The sequence below is a fragment of the Leptidea sinapis genome, chromosome 19 (genome assembly GCF_905404315.1).
Source record: "Leptidea sinapis chromosome 19, ilLepSina1.1, whole genome shotgun sequence".
Taxonomy (NCBI): domain Eukaryota; kingdom Metazoa; phylum Arthropoda; class Insecta; order Lepidoptera; family Pieridae; genus Leptidea; species Leptidea sinapis.
In genome coordinates, this window is record NC_066283.1 from 7,056,455 (window position 1) to 7,084,418 (window position 27,964).

Sequence of the window (27,964 nt, forward strand, 5' to 3'; positions counted from 1 at the left end):
GTCAAGCGTACAAAATGTCCATTGTACATCAGTATTTATACTCTAGCGGGAGTCGATGGCTCGCATCACCATAAATAATAAATTGAATACATGAGATTACAGTATAAAGACCGGCATGATACTGATATTATTAGAACAGTACGTAAAGAACGGAATGAGTTGTATGCATAAGCACTAAAACCCCCGCCATTTTAATTGCAGTTGACCTCAAGCGCGAATTCCCGCTCAATTTTGACATTTCACCGTGTTTTGGCGCGAACGACGCTTGCCACAGACTTAAGTGCGTGTAATATAATTACGACACATTATATTTTTGATGAAAAGGAAGACAGTTTTCTGGATATAAAATCGTGTTTGTGTTTAGTGGTTGAGTGTTATTTATGAAAGTATAATGTATACTTGCCAGGTATGTATTGTATATATAATTTTAAGTACGTTAACGTCATAAAACCTAATGTAATTAATATTTAATGATAAATTAATTAATAATTATTAGACCAGGTAATCCCCTGAAATAATTTGAAGTGATTTGAATTTGATTCCAAAACAAAACGCTATATCGTTTAGTATTTTGTTTTCCGAATTCTGTTTTGGAATCAATATTTTATGGTTATTAAATCTTATCAGGTAGATTGGGACCACAAAGTGCGGAGGGTAGTTTTACTAAAAGTTGGTGATAAAATACACACTAGTTAACTATAAAGTGTACAATAAAATACTTTCTACTAAAAAAAATTCCCTATAAATAAAGTTTTCAAAAAACTACTGCCCGAGACTATTAAATTATAATTTTCCAGTAAGTAGGTATATTTTACCTGTGTATTTATGTGTTGCAATTTTTAAGTTTAAATTGGGACTCAATGCAAAAAGTTGTAGAGATTTGCGTTGGTGTTTGATTTTCTTATTTCTTTATTAACCTTATTATAAAATATGTTTGAAGTTGGTTTGTTAGACGAAAGTAAACCACAGCACACCACCACTCACAGAGCGATAACTCTGTTTTTTGTGAACGGTGCTTCGTTGCCCCATTAAAATTTTAAATATAAACAAACTATTGTAAGGAAGAAGCATAATATTAAATTCGAAGTAAAATATTTTTATTTGAATATATTTATATACCACACCAGTTTGTAATCTCATTTTTCTCTTGTACTCACTGGTAAATAAAATCATAATACAAAACCATTCAACAACTCCACAAGAACAATTTGTCGGACTTTCAAATTATATGTATTATGGCCATGTTTGACAAAGCATTGACGTTGTAATATCACTACATATTATAAAACAAAGTCCTCCACCGCGTCTGTCTGTCTGTTCGCAATAAACTCATAAACTACTGCACCGATTTTAATACTGTTTTCACCAATTGATACCATGGTTCACAAGGAAGGTTTAAGTGTATAATGAATTATGCTTATGTATAAATATTTGTATAAATTAACGATATTTGTTGGAGATGTCGGGAAAAATAAGCCGTCTAGGAGCTTTCAACGAAAACGCCATTAAAGGTCTTTGAGTTACAATTAAAAGAATAAACGGTGGAATCGTGTATAAAACGAACCTCTACAGAAAAGTCAGCAGAAGTTATTGTATAAAGATTTTTATTGATAAGTAGGTCCATTAACAAATACATATGTATTTGGAACCTGTCTTTATTTTTGAATAACAATGAAGGTCGTATGAATTACAATAATTATTGAATAGTTTTAACAACTCACAAATATTGATTACTGACCCCGTTTTATCTTAACTTTCAGTAAAATAGTACTGTTAGTTAATAGGTAAGCTTTTCGAAATAATGCCTATTGACTAACAGATTGATATAATGGACTCATAATAATTTTATTGGTTCACACTAGACAGTATATATTTTTTGAGTTTACATAAGCGAGGCTTTACGATATGATTAACTGAAAAAACCCAGGGTGTAGCTTATGTACTTTATATGTTCAGCCAGTAAATAAAATAAATAAATTAATATTGACACAATTTTATACAAATTATCTTGCCCCAAACTAGGCATAACCTGTACTATGGGTACAAGACAACGATATATTTAATACAATATACTTACTTAAATAAACTTAAATAGATTTAAACATCCATGACTCGGAAACAAACGTCCATATTCATCTTATAAATGTTTGCACCTACCGGGATTCGAACCCGGGACTTCTAGCTATAATGAGACCGATAAATTAAAATTGGAACCAAATTTATTTTATTTTTCTGCATATCCGCAACAAGTGGCAAGAGATGCCTTACCGGCCTTTAAGTTGTGAGTAAGTTCTAAGCTTGAAGGTCCCTAAGCCGTATAAGTTCTGGAAAACTGTAGCCTGGTATCAAGCTGATCAACTTCTATGAGCACTCTACGTGAAATGGAGAAGTTGGAGAGAGAACTCGCTACCAATGGGAGGCTAGTTTGCACCGGATGCCGGCTACATTATGGCTATAACAGTGGCGCCTATTTCTGCCGTAAAGCAGTAATGTGTAACATTACTGTGTTTCGGTCTGAAAGGCGCCGTAGCTAGTGAATGTACTGGGCAAATGAGACTTAACATCTTGTCTCAAGGCGACGAGGGCAATTGTAGTGCCGCTCAGAATTTTTGGGTTTTTCAAGAAAGAATCCTGAGCGGCACTGCATTGTGATGGCCAGGGCGTATCAATTACTATCAGCAGAACATCTTGATCATCTCGTTCCTTATTTTCTGTAAAAAAATATCTCTAGGCAACGCCAAAGAATCAAGCCGGAGATGAGTTAATCGTCGTGAACACAAGCAAAGACGCCACGTTTTTTGTGTACATATTTCTCTAGTCATTTTTAACACACCAAGCGAATATCATTTAAATTTATACTAATATGCGAAAATAATGTAAATTTGGTGTCTTCCTTCGGTTATACAGCGAAAACTACTGAACCGATCTTAATAATATTTATACCATAAGATGCAGCGTGTTTCGGAGAAGGTTTTAGTATATTTTGATGATTACTTTTACGGCCGTTCCCAATGTTCAGTCTATCTCCGGTTGTGGCCTACTTGAGATAAAAATCGTAATTATCGTTGACTTTTCTGTCCCAATAAACTTATCGACGGTAACTCACCTTTTCCATTCACGCTGTCTGTCAATGGGAGGACGTGTATCTTATCAGCGATAGAAGTTTGTATGGAAATTGCATTTCACGCGTCCCAATATAAGGCGATAAGAATGACTTATTGGGTATATAGGGACAGCTTCAGATTATTGACAGCTAATTACTGACAGTAGAAGGTAGTAATTTATCTCTATCTGTAGATAGTATATTGGAAATGGCCGTTTATTCGGAACCTATATTTTTTTGACTTAGAAATACCTATATATTCACAATACAAATAATTCAGTCAATGACATTTCATTACATAATATGACAATAGATTGTAAAATGAGCGGACGCGGGGTACGGTTAGTTTATATGGCAAAACCACAGAGTAAAAATTTGCAGTATCAGCACTTGTATTTTATATTCCGCTATAATTCTGTTTAATCTTGAAACACGGTCTGTTTGATCCAAAGAGTTTTTTGTCACTATTCCTGTCGCTGAATTTTAATATTCCCACACGCCCTAAGATACTTCCTTCCACATACATGAAAAATAAATCAAAGTATCTTGCATTTTTATTTTGAAACAAACAAATGTATCACAATTTACCACGTCATGCAGCAAAACTATGGTTAACCTACGTGTGCTACTTGGTTTGAGTTAATCAATCGGTTAAAGTATCTAATCAACGGCTAGTGCATGAAGAACACTATAATATTTATAAACATATACAACCAGCCTCTCGAATGAACTTCCTTGCGCAGTATTTCAAGGTCGACACAACATTCCAAGAAACGTGTACCTATTTGAAAGGCATTGGTCCGGTTATTCCTATGGTCCGTCTCACGACAGAAGCCCCGCTTGCTCGATGGTAAGGCTCACCCCCCCTACTTATCATATTATCAACACTGGCCACCGATAGGGCTATCTAAAAAGAAGGCCGAATTGAGACCATCTCGTTATTGGTAATGGGGGTTCGTTTGGCAGAGAAAAGTACTTCGATCAAAGTACTACTTATTGTAATTGTGTTCTTCCTTGCCTACTCACACAGGTCTGTCTGGTCGAAGATATCTTGACTGCGTCACTTGTGAGAGGGCGTTGCGTCACTTTTACAATGTTGATCGTACACCGCATTACAGCATAACAGTTCCGTTCTTAATTCAATTATATTTTTGTACGAATATTTAGGTTAATATTTTTGTGTATACATTTTATTAGACAGGTGTCCCGTAATAGACGATACATAATTTTAACATAATATTAATTTTATTGCCTGGGTCGATAATGGTAATAGTAGATTTTACAATAAATCGACAAAACGATCCATTTTTATCTGAGACTTTTATCTGATAGTATTGTCGAGGATAAAATGGTTTTGTGGACGAGTTATAAACTCTGCTTTTCATTTCGATTCCAGGATAATTGTATAGTAATATAAGCGAAGTAATATTTGTTAAATTAATATTCAAAGTAAAATTCTTAAAGTTTTGAATACTGAAGGAAATTGATTTTCCTTTAAATATTAACGGTATTTTTCAGAATTTGTGAGGATAGCATATTTTGAGAAGATGGCATATTATGATAAGATGTCTCTGACGACAACAAGTAATCTCTAGATGGGACTCGATCGTTTGGTATTAAATTAATGGCTTCTGTTATACAGTCGGTAATCTTGCTTTTGTTCTTTACGGATTCTTCGATGTATCCCTCCGCGACCTGATACGATTTCCACCCGCCATGTCTTTTCAGCATTATTAAGTTTGCTCCCGAATCTGTTAGAAGGGTGGCTGAGGTCCGGCGGAAGTAATGACCCGTGTAATTTTCGGGATTCTAATTTTAGAAAAGTTGCGATCTGTTTGGGAAATGTTGCAAATTTATTGCGTCCTATTACTGGCTTAGTGCACTTCCCATTTTGATAGTTGAGGAAAAATTTATTAGTCGACACGTTTTGATGACGTAGAGCTTGGTACTCTTTAACTATATTTAGGTTTCGGTTTAGGTTGATCGCCTACGGTAATATTCGGAAGTTCAATGACTCGGTACGCATCGCTTATGCCAAATATAAGTGCCACCTAAACCAACATTAATAACTTTTATACACTTTGGAACAAAAGAAAAATAGGTATACAAGCAATAAAATATGGTAAGAATGTGTATTGAATACTTTCGTAGCCAAATATTTTTCATCTGCAGCATTATTTAAGAAGGTTTCCACTTGATTAGATGAAAGGACCTTGCTTCTCTTGCTTTTGTGCCCACTGGAAAGCCTCTTCAACAAAGATGTAAGCTTCAAATATTTTAATATATTAACGTTGTCCTTCATTTGTAATGTTGCTTTCAGCATGGAATATATCCTCCACAGTGTAGGCGGCTGAAGTTTTTTGGATAATTCATCAAAATAACTCAAAAGAACACTTTCTGAGAACGTAGTTAGTTTTTCTTTTCTCCAATTTAGAAAAGTATCGTAAAATTTGAGATATTTTTCCCGAGACTTCAAATTCTATCTCTGAACTTTTTATTGTGTTTGGCTGTGTGGCTCATTTTCTTTGCCTTAATATAGATAGACATTTATGAGTAGATACGTTATCGCACTTGTGCAAAAAAATTGATTTTGTGCAGCCTATATCGTGCACAACTATGCAATTTCAGGACATGAGAAGTGAAAAAGTTATTTTATGCATTTTGCTGAAAATTTTCATATTGTTGAAACAAAAAAAAAATGAATGATAAATAGCAGCAGAAAATCTATGATATTTATTATACAAATTTATACTGTAATCCATTTCTTACTCAGTGTGAAACGCGAAGTAAAAGATACAACATAAAGATTTTTTCTTTTTAATTGTTCCGCAAATTGAGATTTGAAAACAGCTAAGATTTAATAAAAATTACATTTGTCGTTAGAAGTGTACGGGTGTATTTTACTGACAACACATCGCCTTTATCACTTCCAATGGCACCTCTACTACTTGTATTGTTACATAGTCTTTGCCTCCACTATAAAAAATCCCAGATTTGTTCGTTAGAAATCAATGCCGTTCTTATGTATAGAACATCATTGTAAGAAATAAATTTGGTCATGAAGGATGATGCCAAATTCACTTCAAACTGGTGCTAAAATTTGTCGTTTTAAACACTGAACAGAATACCACTTCGGCTCAAGAAAAAAAACAGGATCGAGTATCAATGGAAATTATAGAATTCGTTCTGTTGACTTAAAGGGTCTCCAGTGACTAGGAATTTGTTTTGTTCCCTAGGATATATGGTTAAGTATTGACAGTACTATGTGACGTCATTACCACTTTCAGAATTGTTTTGAATTAAAAAAAAAATCACTTTATTAATTTCGTTCATGCTCAGCTTGCATTTTTGTACACAAAAGCTTCTTTAGAATTTACCTTCTATTTTCCGAGTTCTTCAAATTTCACCTTCGCACGACACGCCACAAATTAGCATATCATCCCCACCATCTGGATGTGTGGCGGTCCTCCACAGTGCGGTTTTCAAGGAGCTTTCTTCCTCGTACTACTAAGCTGTGGAATGAGCTTCCTTGTGCGCTGTTTCCGGGACGATACGACATGGGTACCTTCAAAAAAAGCGCGTACACCTTCCTTAAAGGCCGGCAACGCTCTTGTGATTCCTCTGGTGTTGCAAGAGAATGTGGGCGGCGGTGATCACTTAACACCAGGTGACCCGTACGCTCGTTTGTCCTCCTATTCCATAAAAAAAAAAAGTTACCGGACTTAGGCATATATTGCAATTTGATTAGAAAGACATATATTTAAAAAATAAAACAATTAAATTACATCTAAGTGTTCCTTGTAGGTGTAACGTCCTAAATATTCACAATTTTATTGGTTTTATACACCCTGTATATGTGTATGTAATATCCAAACAATGCTGTATCCAACATTGGTTATTTTGCTAACTAATATTTAATGTTTTTTTTTGATTATTTATACAAAACATGATAATTTACACTTATTACTTAAACCTAATAAACATATACACATTTCTGTATACTGCAATGGGCGATCGTTACAAATAATTAAGAAGAAATTAAAAGTACTACTACATAATATCAATACTTAAAACCAATTACAATATAAATTAAATATAAAATATTAATTATTAAATCTTACAAACTTATAAAATGTATAATAAATAATGTATAAAATTATATTTCAAACAAACCTAGTTCTTACCGCATACTTATATTTACATTAGTGGACCCGACAGACGTTGTCCTTTTTCAAATTAAGACGTGTGTACACACGTCTTAATTTGAAAAATCGGTCCAGCCGTTAGGTGGAGTTCACTAACATACACATGAGCCGGAGAATTATATTGTATGGACAGAATCTAAACCAATCTCAAATTCACTGGAACACACAAAAATTCATCATAATCAGTCCAGCCGTCTAGGAGGTAGTTTAATTGTGAATCTAAACCATTCTCGAATCCACCTGAAGACACACAGAACGTTTCATTAAAATCAGTCCAGCAGTTAAGGAGGAGTTCAGTTACAACAAAAGAAATATATTATATATATTAAGATGTACCGTCAATCCCTTTGAAACAATAATAGTACCTATTAAAAGTTAAATACCCAAAAATGTAAATGATAATGTATCTAAAATATTATAATTATAATAATTTGTATGACAAGGTCAATTGTAACCTAAAAAAGTGAACTAACAAACGCTAGAAGGTCGAAATCAAATCAATACAGAGAGCAATATTGACGTTAAGTATTTACTAAGTGTCTCTATGTTATATTAACATAATATTTGCTTAACGATTCGGAGCCTTGAAATCCATGTTTACTTTTATCTTTGCTATAAACTTTATATGCTATTACTACAATTATTATTTTGAAAATAAACATGCTATTTGCTTTTTCTATTATTACATAGGATAGTGCGGAAAAATTGTTTAAAATTATTTATAACAACAGCAGCGCTCTCGTTTATGTCTATCGTATGTACACAATTATGGACGCTGCTTGAGATAAACTAAAATGTTTATTTTTTATGATTAAATGACACACTACAGTAACGCATGCAGTTCTATAACTCGAAAGGTGCTCGCCGATTGCTCACCGGTAAGTAGCCCCGACCGGAACATGCAAGTTCTGGTCATTGTCAAAAGCTGCTCTTAGTAACTTCAATAAGCTGACCGTGCCGCCTTTGCGCATAAGAAATGACACCAATGCTTAGAACGTGAACCTCTGAGTTGACTCCAGTGCTAACGCGTTTATTTCAGCACTCATGTTCAAAAAACGTAGTCTTGGACTCCTAGCAGTCAGCCTTTGCCCATCCGACCCAAACTAAAAAAAAAGTCTGTTCGGGCCCGGCTAGCTACAGGCCTTTTGATACCTCCCTGCTCTCCAACATCATGGAAAGCATAATTAACCGCCAGCTCTTAGTAAAGCCGTACTGTCTGGTAATCCTTTTAGTCACCAGACAGAACGGCTTTCACCATGGTCGGTCGGCGATAGATCTTCTGGTATACCTACCTAATACATTGGTGGCGGCGGCTATCGAAAGCAAGGGAGGTCTGGCAGTTAGTTTCAATTTAGCAAAGGCCTTTATGGCACAAGGCCTACTTCTGACAAAATTTCTACCATTTGGCCTCCTGAGAGCGTATGCAAGTGGACCACCAGCTTTCTTACTGGGTGCAGCATACACGTCAACCGATATTGCTCGAACCCGAAGCCGGCGAACACTGGAGTTCCCCAAAGCTTTGAGCTATCTCCTACACTGATTCTGAATATTATTGATATGTTGAATGCCTCCAACATACATTGCTATGAGGATCACAGTACTGGTGACGCAGGTCTTTCTCGGGAAATCGTCGACCTGCGCCGTAAGAAATTTGTGTCTCCTGTCGAGTCCTCTCTAGAAGGTCATGGAATAGTGAAAAATGAATCTTGTATGTGATCCCCAGAAGTCTCCAGTTTGCGAGTTTACCACTAAAAAGACCCTATTTATGGTATCACTGCTCTACGACAAAACTTCACTTAAAGCTTCTGCTAGTATCGGAATTCGGGGTCACGAAATCTTGAGCGATTAACAATTCTGCTGTCGTCTGGAAGGCAAAGCTATTTGGCTAGCTTCGAAGAAGCTGGGCATCATAAATATCATTAATAGAGCACGGCAATACTTCAAGGCCCACATTCTAGAGTTCTAAAAAGCGTAGGTCCACCAGCCACATAAGGAATGTTACTGTCATCTCTGGTCTGGCACAGCTGTCAAATGCAAAGCTGCGTAGAGATGTCGCTTCATTGTGTTCCGAAGAGCTGTGTGATCTGCCGCAGAATTTCAGCTAGCACGACACTGCACAGATTAGGATATCATATCATATCATATCACTACCATCTTGAGGACGAGAAATCGCCATTTGCTTACTTGAGTCATTCTTTGGGGCATAAATACGAACAAGTCCAGACAACAAAGTCGCGTGTCCTAATCGTTTACGTTTAACGTTATAAGAAGTAAAAGTGAATCGAAGGCTGCAAGTGAAACCAGACTATTATTGTTTCCTATTTAACACGGCTATTGGATGTATTTTTTGTTGTTATTTTACTCAACTTTGTCTTTAATTTTTTCTCTTAAAATTCAAATAAAATTTTTCTTCTCTAAATATAAATAAAGTAGCGTATTACTACTTCTCGTACTGTATTATGTAACTACTACTCGGACTAATCGAACATAGAAATCCCGAGTGTAAGACGTAGCTTGTCACGCACACTGAAGTAATTAACCGGGCCTGTTTCAGGTCTCAGATACTTTATTTATCTCAAAAAGAATTACAATATTCACTTACTGAGATTCTGGTAACAGACAAAAAAAAACATATATGCTACATAAATTAATAATAGAACATAAATTAAAATAATAACAACAATAACATCTACTAATCTAAGCAATTGGAAGTAACTTCTAACTTCTTCGTATCTTATAATTTATTATTTTATTACAAAACACAAAAAAAAAAAAATTACTAAAAGGACATAATTTAGTTATCAGTGTTTACGAAAAATCCTCTAAAATGAGTGTTTTTAACAATTTTTTTAAAGTATTTAACTTATCTTTGGACAATTTATTATATATCTGCGCACTCAAACGTAATATTTCTTCTCCCATAGTTTGTTCTTGTCTGAGTGCTTAGAGAAATATTATGTATTGCTTGAAGAGTAATAATTTTTTGTACTTACATTTTTTAATTATTGTTTTAACATTTATATTTGTCTTATTAACCAGTGTTAAATCGTTTTTATAAATCTGAAGAATAAATGAGGTTTAAATTGATACTTTATTAAATAAATTTTTCATGTTGCGTATTTCACTTATTTTAAAAAAAGCTTTAAAAATGTCATAATTTACAAATGGTCCACTTTTGCATGATATAGGATATGCATATGGGATATAATATTAAAATTATTGCAAATAGTCATCATCCCTATCACCTCCTAACTGGAATACGTCAAATTACCAATAGCCCTGTTGTACAGTGTATTTTTAATATCGGACGATAAAGTTGTTTCAAGTAAACAGATCCGTACCAGTGGATCAAAAGCCAATATGAGAGCTTCCTCGTTCATCCACACAGATATGTAATCTGACACAAAATAGAGGTATTGCTAAATACGTTCTTGACATTTACCCAACGTATTCATCAATTTATGGTGACGAATATGGCCTTTGTGGTGGGTGTGGCTCTCAATCATAACATAAGTAGCCATTGTACTCGTCGCGGTTGGTACGAAGGTTGCACGTTCGCTGCTGAACTTTATGTTTAAAACTAGACTTCATCTTAAACCTTTTCCACATATTGACCTTAGTTGCAAAGAGATCCAGAAAAGTGTTCTCAAACAACATAAAAAAACAACTCTTTTTTTAATGAGAATTAGGGACAAGATGAGCAGGATGTTCAGCTGATGGGAGTTGATACGCTCTGCCCATTACAATACAGTGCCGCTCAGGATTCATGAAAAATACCCAAAAATTCTGAGCGGCACTACTATTATGCTGATCAACTTGAGACATAAGATGTCTCATTTGTCCAGTAATTTCACTATGTACGGCACCCTTCCGACCGCAACAAAGTAATGTGTAAACATTACTGCTTGACGGCAGAAAAAGACGCTGTTGTGGTACCCATAATCTAGCCGGCATCCTGTGCAAAGGAGCCTCTCACTGGTAAAAATAGCTAATTAACGGTGAAGCTGTAAATATTGGTATATTTTTTCTAGTTACTAATGCATATTTTTTGACGTAAGTCCAAAATTATGAAATCAAGACAGTTGCTTAAAATTTCCAAGTTAATGCAAAGCAAGCTGATTGTACCTATGTTAAAATTATATATACAGCATATAAAAATCATTTATTCTTAACTTCAGTGAATGTCCGAGGTAGTCACGTATCATTTATAATTATTAGTTATGTATTTGTCAATGTGTCCATGAATCTATTGATGTATGTTATACAAATATTGATAGGATTTTGTAAGTTATATTTGAGACGTGAAGGTCAATTATTATTTGTTTTCTGAGAGTTAGTTTACTAACCTTTGTGAGTTTTGTAATATATTTGATCTCATCTAGCTTCATGTAGTGATGTTTATATGAACTAAATTCTTTTTGCTCCATCTAAGTGTTATACAAACATTTTTTGAGTTTTAAGTTATCGAAATATTAATACATGAATACCAGAGAAGCAGCTCAAGTTGAAAAATAATAGTTTTTGGTGATTTTGGTTGGATTCAATATATCTTCCTTAAAAACTTGACTTAAATCACATGTATCTAATTTTAACAGCATATTAGCATTTTGATATTAGCATGTGTTGCAGAGTTCAATAAGATATTTTTTTAATGAAAATTAGGGACGACACGATCAGGATGTTCAGCTAATGACACATTGCCCATTACAATCCAGTGCCGCTAAGGATTCTTGCAACCCCAAAAATTCTCAGCGGCACTACAATTGCGCTCGTCACCATGAGACACCATGTTACAATTAAAGTCTCATTTGCCTAGTCATTTCACTAGTGAAACGCAGTAATGCTTCCAAATTACTGCTTCACGGCAGAAATAGGCGCCGTTGTGGTACGTATAATCTAGACGGCATCCTGTGCAGAGGAGCCTCCCACTGGTAAAATTTATATACATCCAATAATTATACATCATGTGAAAAGCTTCCTATTGTATGTAGAAGTGGATATAGTTTGTTGATCTTTATTTAGTACTATTATGAGAATAGAGATTATTAATACTTACTATATTTAGCTTTATCAGTACGTAAATTATTCCGTTAAATATTTATTCAAACAAAACGATCCTTGTTATACTATGATTATATTAAATTAAAACTATAATGATAGTTCTTTTTTATGAATGTTAAGTAATCACCGCCGCTCTCAGACTCTTGCAACACCAGAGGCATCACAGGAGCTGTAGGCAACGTAGCTAGTGAAATTACTGGGAAAATGAGACTTAACATCTTATGTCACAAGGTGACGAGCGCAGTGTAGTGCTGCTCAGAATTTTTGGGGTTTTTTAAATTCTTAAGAAACCCCCTAAAATACTCAGGATTCCCTGAGAGGCACTGCATTGTAGGGGCAGGGTGTATGAATTACCATCAGCTAAACGTCTCTTATTTTCATAAAAAAAAAACAGGAGCGTTGCCCAAGGTGGGCAGCGCTCCTGTGCGTTGGTTAAGGAGTTTTTTTGAAGGTTTCCACAGATTTCTTGTAATTGGAAGCAAGTACCTTGAGAACGGCGCTGTGGAAGAACGCCACATATACAGATGGTAGGAATGATATCGTAGTTTGTGGCGTGTCGTGCGAAGGTGGAATTCGGATATATTACATTAAATTCTATTATATTCTTGGTACCCCGTTATTACGAGGAAGTGTACCAGGGAGGTAGAATTTCCGTAATGGATGGCTAGGCGGTCCCGAATTTAAATTATTCGGAATCCATTTGCATTGAAAATTAAATTCTCACTAGTACTTACTTTTAACTTTTAAGTTTTTTATATGGATTCATTCGATTGTATGAAGTAATATCGACTTCCCATTAGCAGAATTAATTACACATATTCCTGTTTATACGATAGTCAGAATAATTATGTTGTAACAACGTATAACTATTACGTAAGTCCTAGAAATTCTAGCATACCAGATAACTAGATAAGTATCCAGTTTAGGTGATAGGTTGCAATATTGTGAACTTTGGTGGGGAAATTGAATAGTAAACACGGTTTGTTGATGAAATACGACTTGACGTATGCTTGGTAGAGGTGTTTATAACTATGTCATAATAGTTAGAAATGGTTTGAATTATGAGGGCATAGAGCTCGTGTACCTAAGTGGAGTTGATCTTATTATTGAGCTAATTTCCATCTTAACAAGTATATGATTACTAGCTTTTATCCACGACTTCGTCAGCGTAGATTAGTTACTATGGGCAGCATTTTTTTATTTGTTAGGATAAAATAATACACACAAAAACTGTTCTTTACGCTGCCGACGCTGCTCTACGATACAGCGGCTTATCATCAGCCATTGTGGACAGTCTCTTTTATAATATTTCCCGAACTTTAATCTCCTATTTCATCCCCATGTAGGTGTAAGTTTAATAAATGCTCGAACAAATGTTTATAAATTACTTCTTATCAAGTGCCTAAATTCAAAGTTTCCCATGTATTTCATCCCGTTCATGCTCTTTTTTTACAAAAGCTTATGTCTTTTTCTAAGGTCTAGTCTATTTTCGTACCAAATATAATTAAAATCGAATTCGGAGTTTGGCGTGAAAGCGAGACGTTGTTTGGACTTCCATACATACAAATTTTCATTCCTTAATTCATCACTACTCACGTGGAAATTTTAAAAACGCTAGACTAAATATTTACTTACTTCTTATCAAGCGCCTAAATGCAAAGTTTTATGGAGTCATCTTCGATAATGAGGAACTTCCATACAAACTTTCAACCCCTAATAATTCAACCCCTCCATTTATTTTTTCGCACCAAAAGGTACTCCATGTCCTTTTCAAAGCTCTATTCTATCTCTGTATTAAAAATCATGGAAATCGATTGAGTGGTTTAGGCGTGAAAGCATAACAAACAAACTTACATTCACATTTATAATGTACATTACATTATAAATATGACACAAAAAAATTTTGATCTTATGTCTTTGAGTTCTTTTGTACTAATTGCCTTGATTTAATTTCCAAATTGCTATTTGTAAATTCTATAATTTCTGAGTAAGAGCGCTTTCGCACTACGTCCGATCCTAATCCGATCCGTACCCGAGAAAACACGGTCCGAAGTAGTCGTAGTACTATTTTTATGGTAGTTTACGCACTAGATCCAGCTTCCGTCATCCGATTTCTTAACGATAACCGTTAGAAATAGCTTTACGACTACACCGGTCTGTATTTTCACGGATACGGATCGGATTCGGATCGGCCGTAGTGCGAAAGCGCTCTTATGATATAATGAGAATGTTATAACAGAATACAGTAAGATAATCATTGATAGACATAAATATAGTTTTGAATAAAGTTTGCAATTTAAAGGACACGGCCAAGGGAGGCAAATATAGATATTAATCTATTCATACTGTATTAAAAATACATGGAAACGAGAAACTGGATAGTTTAATTATTAATTTTGTTAATTATATGAAATGATTCAGTCCACATGCTTCATAGATCACCGATCCGCAATCATTTTAATTTCATTTGTTTCAGATAAACACAAAATGTATCACAAGGTGAGACGGAAAATGGAAAAAATTGTATTTACTATACTACTGTATAGTACTTTAATATCAGCTCTACCAAAAGCTTTTGATATACCAGAGAATGTCCACATAAATGATATTGATAATGACATTATTGACTTTGACGATGAATATACAATTAAGTATAATAAAAAATACGGAGTGGTTCCATGGAGTTCAGACAACTTCAAAGAATCATATAAGTACACCATAGTTAAGGATCCAGATCATTTGCATGATGCAAAGGATAAAACCACCGTGGTAACGGGAAAAGTACATTTGAGTGTTGTGCCATTGGAGCAAACAACAAATCTCTTTATAGATGAGACTACTGTTGAACCTGATTTAACAGTTATACCTCTTAGAAACTCAACTGGTAGTTTTGATACAACTACTACAGGTCAAACAGTAGAAATATTAGATGACATAATAAATAGTACAGAACCAACCACCAGCACTGATGATAGTATTGTAACCACTGAATTTACAGATGCAAGTACAACAGATTTTAATAGTTCCATGGAAGTCACAACAGAAATAGACATAGAAGTACAAAAAAGTAATTCTAGTGATGGAAGACATGATAGAAACGTCGAAAGTGATGAGTCACATGAAGATGTTCCAGTTTTCACTGAATTAGATACTGAAGATGGGCCTGAGGTTCCTGAAGACTATTACGATTCAAAAGATATAGTACCTACTCAAGCTCCAAAGACTGATGCGTTATCAGTGCTGTTTGGTTTTGCTGGAAGTGTGGTGGAGGGTGTAGTTGAAAGTGTTGCTGAGAGACTGATGCCAAAGGGAATATTTGATTTGTTCAAGCGAATGCAGCGGCAAAGTGAAGCTTTGGAAGCAGAGCGATTGAGGAGTAAAGAAGAAAATGGTGGCATTGGTATGTACAAACAATTTATTGTTTGATAGTTTAATTATATTTTTCTTTGATAATGCTGGGTTTCTGAATGTGCCTAATAATATGTTTTATATTGCATTTTTTTAGAAAATGCAGGCGGTACAATGGCAGTTCATTTAAGAAGGAATCAAATACGAAAATAAATTGCATTGCAGTTTCTGCATAAACATAGTTATAAGCTTATATTAAATAATCAGCATTTCTTGTGACGTTGATATAAAACGAGTATCTAGCATACATTTATTTTCAATAACTTCAGAAGAGGCTCTAATGATTTGGTCACATTTTGTATTAAGATTAGTATTGTTTTGTGTATCCCGTTCTATGTCTTGAAACGAAATTTTAACCTAACCAATCTCCATGACGTCATCCATTGTGGTATAGTGCACTACCTCGATACTGAGAAATCGTTTTATTGTAATAAACCACAGGACTTTATTAAATACTACATATTACATGAACGACATGAATAAAGTAAATTATCTTTTCAGTTCAGCTTGCTATTAAAGTGTGATTAGGTTTTATTCCTTATCCTGCTAATTGCTTTTTATTTTAACATCACCCACAGCTGGCTGATGTACACTCGAATTCAGTAAACTTGAAGAATTTAGTCCAATAATTATTATAATGTGTATTTTCCAGGTCAGTTCACAAGGGGAGTGATAAAGTCGATATCGAGTGGGCTGGGTGGACCGCTCAGCCAGCTGATGGCGGGGGTGCGCGACATGGGCTCTCTGGACAGTGATCGTGGGTTCGTGAGCAGCGTGGCCTCGGGGGTCACCAGCGTCGCCAACTCCATGGTGGATATGTTCAAGGATCGTGTGCAAGCGATATATCCAGGTAAGTGGGACAAATAAGTTAATGTAGGGAGGATACAGATCGTCAACATTCAATATATTTGTGCACCAAGCTTTTCATGTATTTTTTTCTATGTTAGAAAAAGTGACAGAGTATCGATTCAGACAATATGATACATTCTCTGAATTAAGAGAAATAAAATCTTGAGTACCACAGGGAAGTGTCCTAGCTCCGGTTCTTTATTTGTTATATGGCTGTGATATCCCAGAGCCGGGAAATGTACTTGTTACTTGGAAAGCACTCCTCATTATCAGTGACCAATAAAGTCCTGTTATTTAAGCAGATCCATATGCCAGTGTGGTCTTATGGTATTCAACTTTGGGGTTGTAATAAACATACAAATAAACAAATTATGCAACGCTTTCAGAATAAGGTGCTCCGAGGTATTGTAAATGTCCAGTGGAACATTAGAAACGACGACCTTAAGGTGGATTTAGTTGTAAAAATTATTCAAAAATATGCAGAAGCTCGTGAGCTAAGTCTTCACCATCATGTGAACGCCGAGGCTGGATAACACGAACTTGGTGGGAGACTCAAAAGAACTAAACCTTTTGAGTTAGTGTAGTGAGAAGCTGTAATATCTTGCAGTTAACAGTGAAACTAACATTTGCAGAATTGCTATTGTTAACAGCCCTTTAAGTTCACAATTCATCATCACTTTTAATTATTGTCTGTTTATTTAAAATTCCCTCTTGCCAACTCATTGAAATTTTCTGTATTTATTACTCCCATTTTTGATAAAAGAGTGTTTTAATATATATTTTTTTATTATGTATCCCCAGGTACCGTGTGGTGTGGTGACGGCCACTCAGCGCAGGCACGCTCCAGTGACTTGGGCCTGTTCTTCTTCACAGACACATGTTGTCGACAGCACGATGCCTGCAAGCTTTACATCGCCGCAGGGGAAACCAAGTTTGGTCTCACAAACACAGGGCTTTTTACAAGGTTAGTGATTTTTTCATCAGCCTGATCAACTAGTCACCTCATAAGCAATGACATAACAAACACTTCGGTCTTTTAACATACGCTTTTAGATAATGAGAGCCTAAATAAGTTGTCAGGCTTAGTGTTCTGTAAAGTATTTTTCTGATATCTGGTTTGAACACGTGTAATGTAGGGCTCTCGCATTTTCAGGGCACTGTGTGACATCTTGATTACATGGAAGTGCGCAGAAATGTTAAGGCCGCTATCCGGAGAAATCGCCAAATTGGTACATAATTGAAACCATTTCTTAACGTATTAAATAAAGTTTTTTCTTTTGAGAAAAAATTATTATATGTCTACAGAATATGAGAACAAATTTCATTTTTTTTTACATTTCTATATTTAATAGAGATTGTGAAAACAATCACAAGAGTACCCCTAGCCCTTACAGTTGGAGCCATGCTAATCATTCAATCTAGATAAAAATTGTATGAAAAACTATTAACTGTTTATCAATACTATTAAACATGACATAGTTTTGTTATTTTTGTAAAGAAAATTGTATTATGTGTGTGATAAATTAAAAATGGTTCCAATTCTGAATTAAAACTATGGCGTTCTTGTGCGAGAGGGGTAACCTAGCTCCGCTAAATTACTCAAGGCCGTTGACTCGGTCCACAGCCTTAAGTAAGTCTTCTATCGTATATATCACGCGAAGGAGAAATTTATTTACTGACCATCACGTCAAAGTTCTACTCTCTCTTAAGAAGTTTTTCTTGATCACTCAGTCACTTTATGGAATCATTTTCCGGCTGTTTTCCTCAACCGCCTTGACTTGGGAACCCTCCACCCTAGAGCAACGTCTCATGTAAGAAGCCGGCAAAACACCGTTTGATCTGTGATATTATAAATTCATGTCAAGACTAGATAGACTGTGACATGAATACAAAGCAAGTAACAGTCCAACGAAACTCTCTAATAAAAAAGCGACTGTATAAAACGTACAGTCATTGATTGATGGACAGATGACGGACATAATCTTGTAAAAAACGGAAATAGCCGAAATCCACTACGTTTTAAGCAACTGTTCGCTTAAAACGTAGTGGATTTGAAACTTAGCCGGATTATACTTCGTCGCCAATCGCGATACTGTAATAACTACTATTTCAAACTTATGTCAAATCACTGGACGTTTCATACTAAGCTAAATTTAAATTTTTACTTAGGCAGTCCCGCCCCTTATTACGTAGTATTTAAATCCTTTTTGGCAAGTATATTAGGATATCATCCCCACCATCTGGATGTATGGCAGTCCTCCATTGTGCGCTTTTCAAGGAGCTTTCTTCCACGTACTACAATGCTGTGGAATGAGCTTCCTTGTGCGGTGTTTCTGGGACGAAACGACATGGGTACCTTCAAAAAAAGCGCGTACACTTTCCTTAAAGGCCGGCATCGCTCCTGTGATTCCTCTGGTCTTGCAAGAGAATGTGGGCGGTGGTGATCACTTAACACCACGGGTCACCCGTACGCTCGTTTGTCCTACTTTTTCCATAAAAAAAGTAAGTTTGAAATACTTTCTACTTCAATGTACAGATTTTACTTGGTTACAATTTTATTTTAATATGCTTGTATATTAAGCATAATATAGATCGTTCATAGAATAAAAATCGGTGTAAATTATTGTATGTTACAAGATAAATTATTATTAAAATCATTGTAATACTCGAGTAAGAATTGCAATATTTAGTGAATGTAGGTTAAATATGGTGAGAATATTCATTGTTATGACAGAAAACACGATGTTTTCATGGCCAGACCTCAGACTATAAGAGTCATTAAGGTGCTTCGATATAGAGAATATTAATGTAAAAATACGTTACTATTCATGAGTTTTTCTATAAAGTCATTGTAGACAAAGTCGCGGGCAGAGTTTTTCACCAAGATCGTGCAAGACTTTCTCGAGTTATAAAAGGATACAGGCAAACAAATAGACAGATAAAAACGCACAGATCATAGGATTTTTAACAGTGAGTCATAAAAAAATATGAAATAATTATAAGTGCATGAAAAATATCTAATCAAAAAAAAATCACAAAAATATGTGATAACAGGCTAGAGATTAATACACAAATAAAATATGAAAACAAAACTTTATGAACTCACACGGAACACGAGAGGCCGTGGGTTCAAGTCCCGCATCGATCATAAAGTTTAGTTTTCATATTATATTTGAAAATAAGATAGTTTATATCTCGTCACTTCTATATCCAATAAGACGCATTTAAATGTTTCTTTTTTTATAATATAGCTTAGATAATTTATACGTCTAGATATAGCCTCTAACTGCTAGAAAACTGATGAATATAGGCCAGGTTTATGACGTTAGTGTGCGCCTTACACTCGCGATTTGTATGTCACTTTGTGTCAGCGTGCATTGCTCAAAGTACAGATTAACTGACAACCTCAGTTTTTTATTTGCAGCTGTAACAGTCTATTTAGATCTGTCTATCTTATAAAAAAATTTTAGAGATGTTTTAATATTAACATACAATATATATAGTTTATATCTCGTGACTTCAATATTCAATAAAACGAATTAAACTGCTTTCTTTATTTATTTAAATCATTATTGTGTTTCGGTCTGAAGGGCGCCGTAGCTAGTGAAATTAATGGGCAAATGAGACTTGACATCTTATGTCTCAAGGTGACGAGCGAAATTGTAGTGCCGCTCAGAATTTTTGGGTTTTTAAATAATCTTGAGCGGCACTGCATTACCAGGCAGAACGTATCAATTACCATCAGCTGATCGTCCTGCTCGTCTCGTCCCTTATTATCATTAAAAAAATGTTAAAGTTGATATTAGCGTTTATATTGTTATATTATCTAATATATAAAATTCTCATGTCGCGGTGTTTTAGTAAAACTCCGTCGAAACGGCTTGACCGATTCTCATGAAATTTTGAGTGCATATTGGGTAGGTCTGAGAATCGGACAACATCTATTTTTCATTCCCCTAAATGTTAAGGGTGGTTCACGCCAAATTTATTTTTGTAATTTTTTTGACATTTTTTTTAAATTTGTTTGATTATGAGTCAGCATTAAAAAAATACATACTTACAAGTTCAAATTTTCACCGATCTACGATCAATAGTTATTTTTGTATCGCGATTTTAATATCGGCAATACAACTTTTGCTGGGTCAGCTAGTTAATATAATATGTAAAATGCTTTTTTCCCCTCTAGTATCTCCCATACCAAGCGACCGCCAAAAATATATATAAAGTATGTTTTATAAGATAAATTTTTGCGAATATTGTAACTTCGCATTTAGCATCTGGCACACTTTCACCAGTTGACAGTTGCGCCATCGTTATCTAACTTGAAATTGAGATTTTATCTAGTTGGTACCGGTGGTTTCGTTCACCAATATTCACCGCTGGGGTATTGTTGACTAAATTGGTGATGTGAGGCATATTATTAGAGAGGTTTTACATTATTTAATAACTAAGGAGCCAAAGTCCATTCATTTGTCTCAAATACTTTTTTACATGAATACTTTTTTGATTTCATTTTATACAAAACTTATCAACATTCCAAAAAGCTACATATGTATCATCTACAACCAAAATTTTAACCAATGGATGTCTGAAGAATAAAAAAAATGCGTTTGAGTGACTTTACTTAACGTTTACATTTAATCAAATCAAATCAAAATCACTTTATTCATGTAGGTAGGTCACGGAAGTGACACTGATGAATGTTAAAAAAATTTTTTTTCTTATTGAATCTACCGCTATTTCGTAAAGGGTGCAGCTAATGAGAAGAAGTAGCAAGAAACTCATTGCCAGTTTGCCCCCTCTCAAAAAAAAAAAAAACTAATATACTAAACAAACATACTAATTATTATAGAGATGCCCTTATTTTTAAATATTTTCGCTGAATCATAACTTTAAATAGTTTCTGCTGAGTATAAGTCTTTAATTAGAGAAGTTATATAATATTTCATAGTTAAGGTAGTCGTAGGTCGGTCCCGTTGTCTGCTACCAAATTCTGTTGTAGATATGTAATTCAATTAAATGTAATAAAATAATGGAAAACGATCACCCATTCATCGAATGGCCACTTACCTATAATAACAATTTTTCTCATATTGATATCTTTGCTTCTCGTGTGGGATCGTTTAAATAGATGTTAGCATCTGCTTTGAAAACATTATAAATATTACTGTTAAGCTTTCTCATAATTTTTTCTTAGTGTTTTAACTAACTTTCTTTAACTATTTACATCACCATTATTCAACATTCTATGAAAATGTAATGTAACACGTGGCTAACGGTGCTGGTGACACAATTAATTCTAACTAATATTAATGCTATATTTTAAGAACCTATTGTGAACACTGTTTGTTGACCCTAATAAATAAATAAATAAAAATAAATAAGTTATAGCTCCCTTACATATTTTGATTGCCAGGCCTTAACAAATTATACGAAACCTTTTTTCCAACACGCAGTTGTTATTTTTCAGGTCTCACTGCAGCTGTGACGCCAAGTTCCGGGAGTGCCTCAGGAAGACCAATTCGCTGGTGTCGGCACAAATCGGGCTCACATACTTCAACGTGCTGGGGCCTCAGTGCTTCAGAAGAACCCATCCCATCGTCAAGTGTGTGCGGAGGACCAGGTGAATTTTAAAATTATTCAAAAAACGGCATTGTGTTAAGAAATTAAAATTTTACCAGTGGGAGGCACCTTTGCACATGCTGCCTACATTATACAACAATACTTTTTTCTGCCCTGAAGCAGTAATGTGTAAGCATTTTTGTGTTTCGGTCTGAAGGGTGCTGTAGCTAGTGAAATTACTGGGGAAATGAGACTTAAAATCTAAGACACTACGCCTAGATACACTACGCCTAGAATATTTGGGTTTTTCAAGAATCCTGAGCGGCTCTGCATTTTAATGGGCAGAGCGTATCAATTAACATCAGCTGAACGTGCTGCTCGTCTTGTCACTTATTATCTCTCGTTGCTTATAGACATTAAATATGGACGTAATCTCATGAATGGATGAATCCTAAATAAATGATTATATTATTATTTTCATAAAAAATTGTAATCCTTCTGTCAATAAATGGCGGGGATATACGGTAACAAAAACAAAATCACATAGTCCAATTGTATACTTTCTTCCGTTTGAAGGTAAACATTGAAGATAATCTTGGATAACTTTGCTGTAAAAAAGAAGCAGGCGTTATAGGTATTAGTAACTTTCTCTTCCCAAAGTAGAAAATCCACTTAAACGTAGTCGAACTCTACTAGTCTGAACGAAAGAACATCTTCTAGATAAATCGCCACCACAAGTTGGAAAAGGTGTGGTGATTAATTATGATTTTTTTTATAAACAGTAATCAACAATTTGATGGCGCATACGATAAGAGTGAACGAAGTGTCAACTGTCACTAACATCAGATGTCAATTGACAACACCGTTTTGAGTCGGCCATCGGTTCCGAGCAGTTCCAAGTGTCCATAGATTCGGTCGTTCTAAGATTGAAGATGGAGCTGTTGGATATAAAACTTTGCTAAGTGTTAGCTTAGCATAATCTTTGGTATCGTTTTTATAGTCATTTGACAGCTGAAATTACGATGAGCTGAAACTAAGACAGCCCAATGCAAAAGTCATATTCGCCTTTTATAACACTGAGCAAAGTTTAACGTAAGGAAATTCTGAGCATATTCTCAGGACGCTATAGATCTCAGCCTAAGTCTTCTCTGTTTTTTTACTGTAAACAAGAGACGAGACGAGCAGGACGTTCAACTGAGGGTAATTCATACGCCTTGTCGATTACAATGCAGTGCCGCTCAGGATTCTTGAAAAACCTCAAAAACTCTGAGCGACAATACAATTGCGCTTGAGACATAAGATGTTAAGTCTCATTTGCCTAGTAATTTCACTAGCTACGCGCCCTTCGAACTGAAACACAATAATGTTTACCCATTATTGCTTAAAGGCAGAAATAAGCGCCATTGTGGTACCGATTATCTGGCCGGCATCCTGTGCAAAGGATCCTCCCACTGGTAAAACTGGTTTGTATAATATATTGTTATATGTTTACAGAATCACGGGTCAAAAGTGTGAGGAGTACGAGCTGGACTTCACAAAGCCGAAGATGTGGCAGTGGTTTGACAATGAAACATTTTAATAGCTATCGACGACATACCTTAAAGCAGGAGTATCTATTTTGTATTTGTCGCAGGTACATTGTCAAAGCCGTGATATTATAATTTTACGAGTGTTATTATAATAACCCGGTTAATTGTCAATCAACTTTATTTCTTACAATTGAATGGCCTGGTTTTAGTGACATTGTAATGTCACGGGAACACCATAGTGATATTGTCTGGGACTGGCAGCTGTCAACGTACTTTTTTGCCTGTTTGATATTCGCCATTTTGGCGCTGTTGGCCATGTATTCAGAGTCTGCGGTACTAAAATTAGTGATGACAACCATAGCAAACATCGATAGATGGTGGTGAACTATTTACAAAAAAAAAATGTGTATTTATAAATATGATTCTTGAAGTATAAATAACACGGAAAACGAACGAAATTAATTCAAAATGCAAAAATACTTCAGAGCATTGTACGTTCCTTCGCAGCTATGTGTATTATACGTCAAAATTAGTTCTCTGGACGCTCGCTAGTGTCACTTCAAATAGGCACAAAATATTTGCTGTCAAACATATATAATAGCCTGTCCAGTGGTATTTATACAGGTCAGTGTATTATAAGGCAATGATATTTTGACAATTTTACTAGTTGTTAGTTTATGAGGCCGCCTCTGATTGGTCTGTTTCTTGTATTTATTGTATAGTAATTATTTTGTAGTTATACATTAGTGTAATCAACTAATTGCTATCTTAGCGAATCGGACTTTGTTCACTAGTAGGTCTAATGTCCCAAAAACAAATCAACACTGTTAATCGCAACGCACGAGCCGAGCGTAGCGTGCCGCGGCAGTGGCCGGCGAGTGCCAGAACCGAATCGGCCTTTGTTCACTACTATTTGAACAATAATTTCAGATGGAAAATTACAAACACGTTCCTTTGCTTATTATTATTATTGTTTTGTAAATTGCATATGAAAAAAATTGACCAATCAGAACGCTCGACGTCACACACTGCTAACTTCATTTGTAAAAGTTGTTCTTAAATTTATTATAATAGCTGATCTGGCAAACGTTGTTTTGCCACATAAATTATTTTAAGAAAGACCGTTTCTTGGACAACATTGCTTTATTTTTCTGAAATAAATGATTTTTCTAAAATAAACGTAGCCAAAGTTACTTCTTATTACATCAGCTACCTGCCAATAAAAGTCCCGTCAAAATCAATCCAGCCATTTCGGAGATTAGCCGGAACAACAGACAGACAGACAGACAAAAATTTCAAAAAATGTTATTTTGGTGTATGTACCGTATATATATTCATATACATGTTGTAAAAAACGGTTATTTCAGTATTACAAACAGACACTCCAATTTTGTTTTATATGTAGAGATCACTATAGTGTGCCCGTGACATTACTCGTTCGACACAGTGTCAATACTCGAAACAAACAAACTCGCAATACCATCTACTAAGCTCCGTAAAATTGCTAAATCTTTTAAAGTGGATTGTGTTATATTTTATAATGATATTACAATATTACCTATTATAAAATTTAAATGTATCATAATAAATAAATTAACATCTAAGGCCTATTATAATGTGAAAGATTATTTGAATGATAAAGATAGTTGGAATTAATGTTCTAAATTTTTTTAATGAATATTGTTATACTCATTTGAATGCTATTGTAACTTTTGTACTTCATCCTGACTTGCAATAAATAACTTATAAAGTTTTACAGTGAATAAAGATTTTTTGACTTTGACATTGACTTTGACATTACAATGTCACTAAACCCTGTTTATATTGTTAGAAAAAAAAGTTGATTGACATTGTAACGTTTAGTTATAATATTTATCACGCCTGTGATTATCGAGTAGCATTAAAATTTTAAAATGCCTGACTTAAGTGACAAGTACACCTAACTGTCAGTGCGAGAGATAACAATTTTGATTAGCCTAATGTGTGATGCGTTGTAGTGTTAAGTGTATAGGTATTATTCTTAGTATGTAAATATTCTTATATAAGTTAAACGTCTAAGTACAGCCTGCTACACAAATAATTAAAATAGCCCAGGTTTATTACTTTAGAGTGCGTGACAAGCTACCTTTTACACTCGCGATTTGCATGTCACTTTGTGTTAGAGTTAGAGCTCTTTATAGAGGTAAACCTAAATTTTTTTCGACGTTTTCACAGCTGTCACAGACTATCTAGACCACAGACATGGATCCAAATAGATGCCGCGAGTGTATGTACTTCGCGTGTCAAAAAGACGACAAAAAGTGGAGCAATGCTCTTCCTTTGACGCTTTTTTTATGATTTATAATACATTGCCGATTTAAGTAATAAGCAATACAGACTATTGATGTACTGAAAACGTCAACTAATGATGAGGTGAGTGGCTAAACGTTAGGCTTAATGCACTGGCATTTTAAACGACGTCACAGACTGTAGGTACAAAAAAGGGCACGCTTGGTTTTCATACAGACGGAGGGATTTGCGTTATCTAGTTGGATCTATGTCTGTAATCTAAGTAAATATGTTTATACCTTTTTGGAGCTCTAGATTCCAGACGAATTTCGATAATTCCTGTATCAACCGAATAGTCTTAATTTTTTACGTGTAGTTACAACTGATCTAGATTTTTTTTAATATATCATAGATTTTTTTATATAAATATGTATGGTATATTAGTTAAGATTGCATTCTTATAGTGAGGTTAATATCCCTTAGCACAAATTAAGAGGTATAAAATATTGTAGTTGTTAGGAGTTTTAGTCCACGAATATAATGCTACCACTCTTATGACAAGGTAATGCACCGTTCCAGAGAATAAGACAATATAACCTTACCTCAAATTATGATATTTTTGTGGGTTTGGAATGGTTCCCCCTTCCTTCCCACGGCCATGCCAGCGCTCATGTAGCGTTTTATTTACGAGATTTACCAGTTTTAGGTTAGAATTATTTTCGTTATTTTCCTCAAAATGGTGCATTACCTTCAAATAAGAGGGTAGCATTATAAACGTGGACTAAAGCTCTATCACCTATAATATTTTTAACTGTTAATTCGTGCTACGGGATTCTAAGTCCAACCCTATTGTGGGGTTACAAAAAACTTTCACTGTTTGAAAGGTATATTTTTGATTGTTGAGCGTTACACTCCCAGATGTTGTCTTCAAGTCTTATCTTGTCTATGGTCGACGCAAACAATCATGTTGATTCATCCAACGCATACCGCCTGTTGTCCACAAGCAAGAGAAAGCGATAAAATTAAACGAAAAAGGAGTGTGTAGAAATTATATAAAACCTCATTTAGGAAATACGTGTGTTTAATTAATCCTTATGAAGTTAAATAGGTGTTTTTCATATAGAATTTCCATTACATGTGTGAGGTTTCTATCGCAATATTTTCTTCACTTATACAATTTATGAGTATGATATGATACATATATAGAAGTATTATTTTTCTCGCAAATACTTGATAAATGAAAACAGACCTAAGTATAATGTTAGAAGCATGAGATAATTATAACTGTCTTTTAATTCTGTGTTTGATAATAATCTTCAATAGATCATATACATGTATTTTGTGAAATATTATTCGTGACACTCAAGAGTGGATGTGTATATATAATATAACTAGCTGACCAGACAGACGTTGTTCTGTACATAATAAATAAAATACCGTTTTTGATGATTTTGTCAATAATTTTTCATTGTAACATAATAATATGCTCCTTGTTGTTATAATGAAATTGTTTCACAGCAGAACTGTCAAACCGCGCGTCAAAAATACTCTCACAGAAAATATGTCCAAACAAAACAAATATTGGAAATAAAAATAATTATGGGTCCCAAATCGAAATAAAAACCATCCCATCTCTTAAGTTGGACTAAACTGCACTCCATGAAGTAATCCCCATTGAAATCCGTTCATTAGTTTAGGAGTCCATTGAGGACAAACATTGTGACACGAGATTTATATATATTAAGATGTACTTTGAAATTCTTTCACGACCCAATAACGTCTTATGTTAAATTGTTAACTGTTGGTTGAAATGTACAAATATATCGTGAATAGAAAGGTTTTTGTTTTATTTTATAGTATGTGGTTCAATATTCAATTGAATTATGTCATTTTCCTACAGTCATAATCAATTAGGTCGAAATTTGCTTGAACATACATTACTTATATAACTGATATAATTTTATTAGACACTGCAGATA

General features: G+C 34.7%; 1 protein-coding gene across 1 annotated transcript; it reads left to right on the forward strand.

Moving 5' to 3' along the window:
* Window positions 1–258: 258 nt before the first annotated feature.
* Window positions 259–27,821, forward strand: LOC126969797 (uncharacterized). The gene is made up of 6 exons (XM_050815364.1): window positions 259–406; window positions 14,846–15,769; window positions 16,430–16,627; window positions 17,428–17,590; window positions 22,097–22,249; window positions 23,683–27,821. The coding sequence occupies exons 2-6, from the start codon at window positions 14,857–14,859 to the stop codon at window positions 23,765–23,767; spliced, it is 1,512 nt and encodes a 503-aa protein (XP_050671321.1). The 5' UTR covers window positions 259–406; window positions 14,846–14,856; the 3' UTR covers window positions 23,768–27,821.
* Window positions 27,822–27,964: the final 143 nt, after the last annotated feature.

Excerpts from the sequence above, each read along its gene's own strand:
- LOC126969797 (XM_050815364.1), top strand. The coding sequence starts at position 14,857 with ATGTATCACAAGGTGAGACGGAAAATGGAAAAAATTGTATTTACTATA. Across the intron at positions 15,770-16,429 it reads AGAAGAAAATGGTGGCATTG|GTCAGTTCACAAGGGGAGTG; the intron begins GTATGTACAAAC and ends TGTATTTTCCAG. Across the intron at positions 17,591-22,096 it reads AACACAGGGCTTTTTACAAG|GTCTCACTGCAGCTGTGACG; the intron begins GTTAGTGATTTT and ends GTTATTTTTCAG.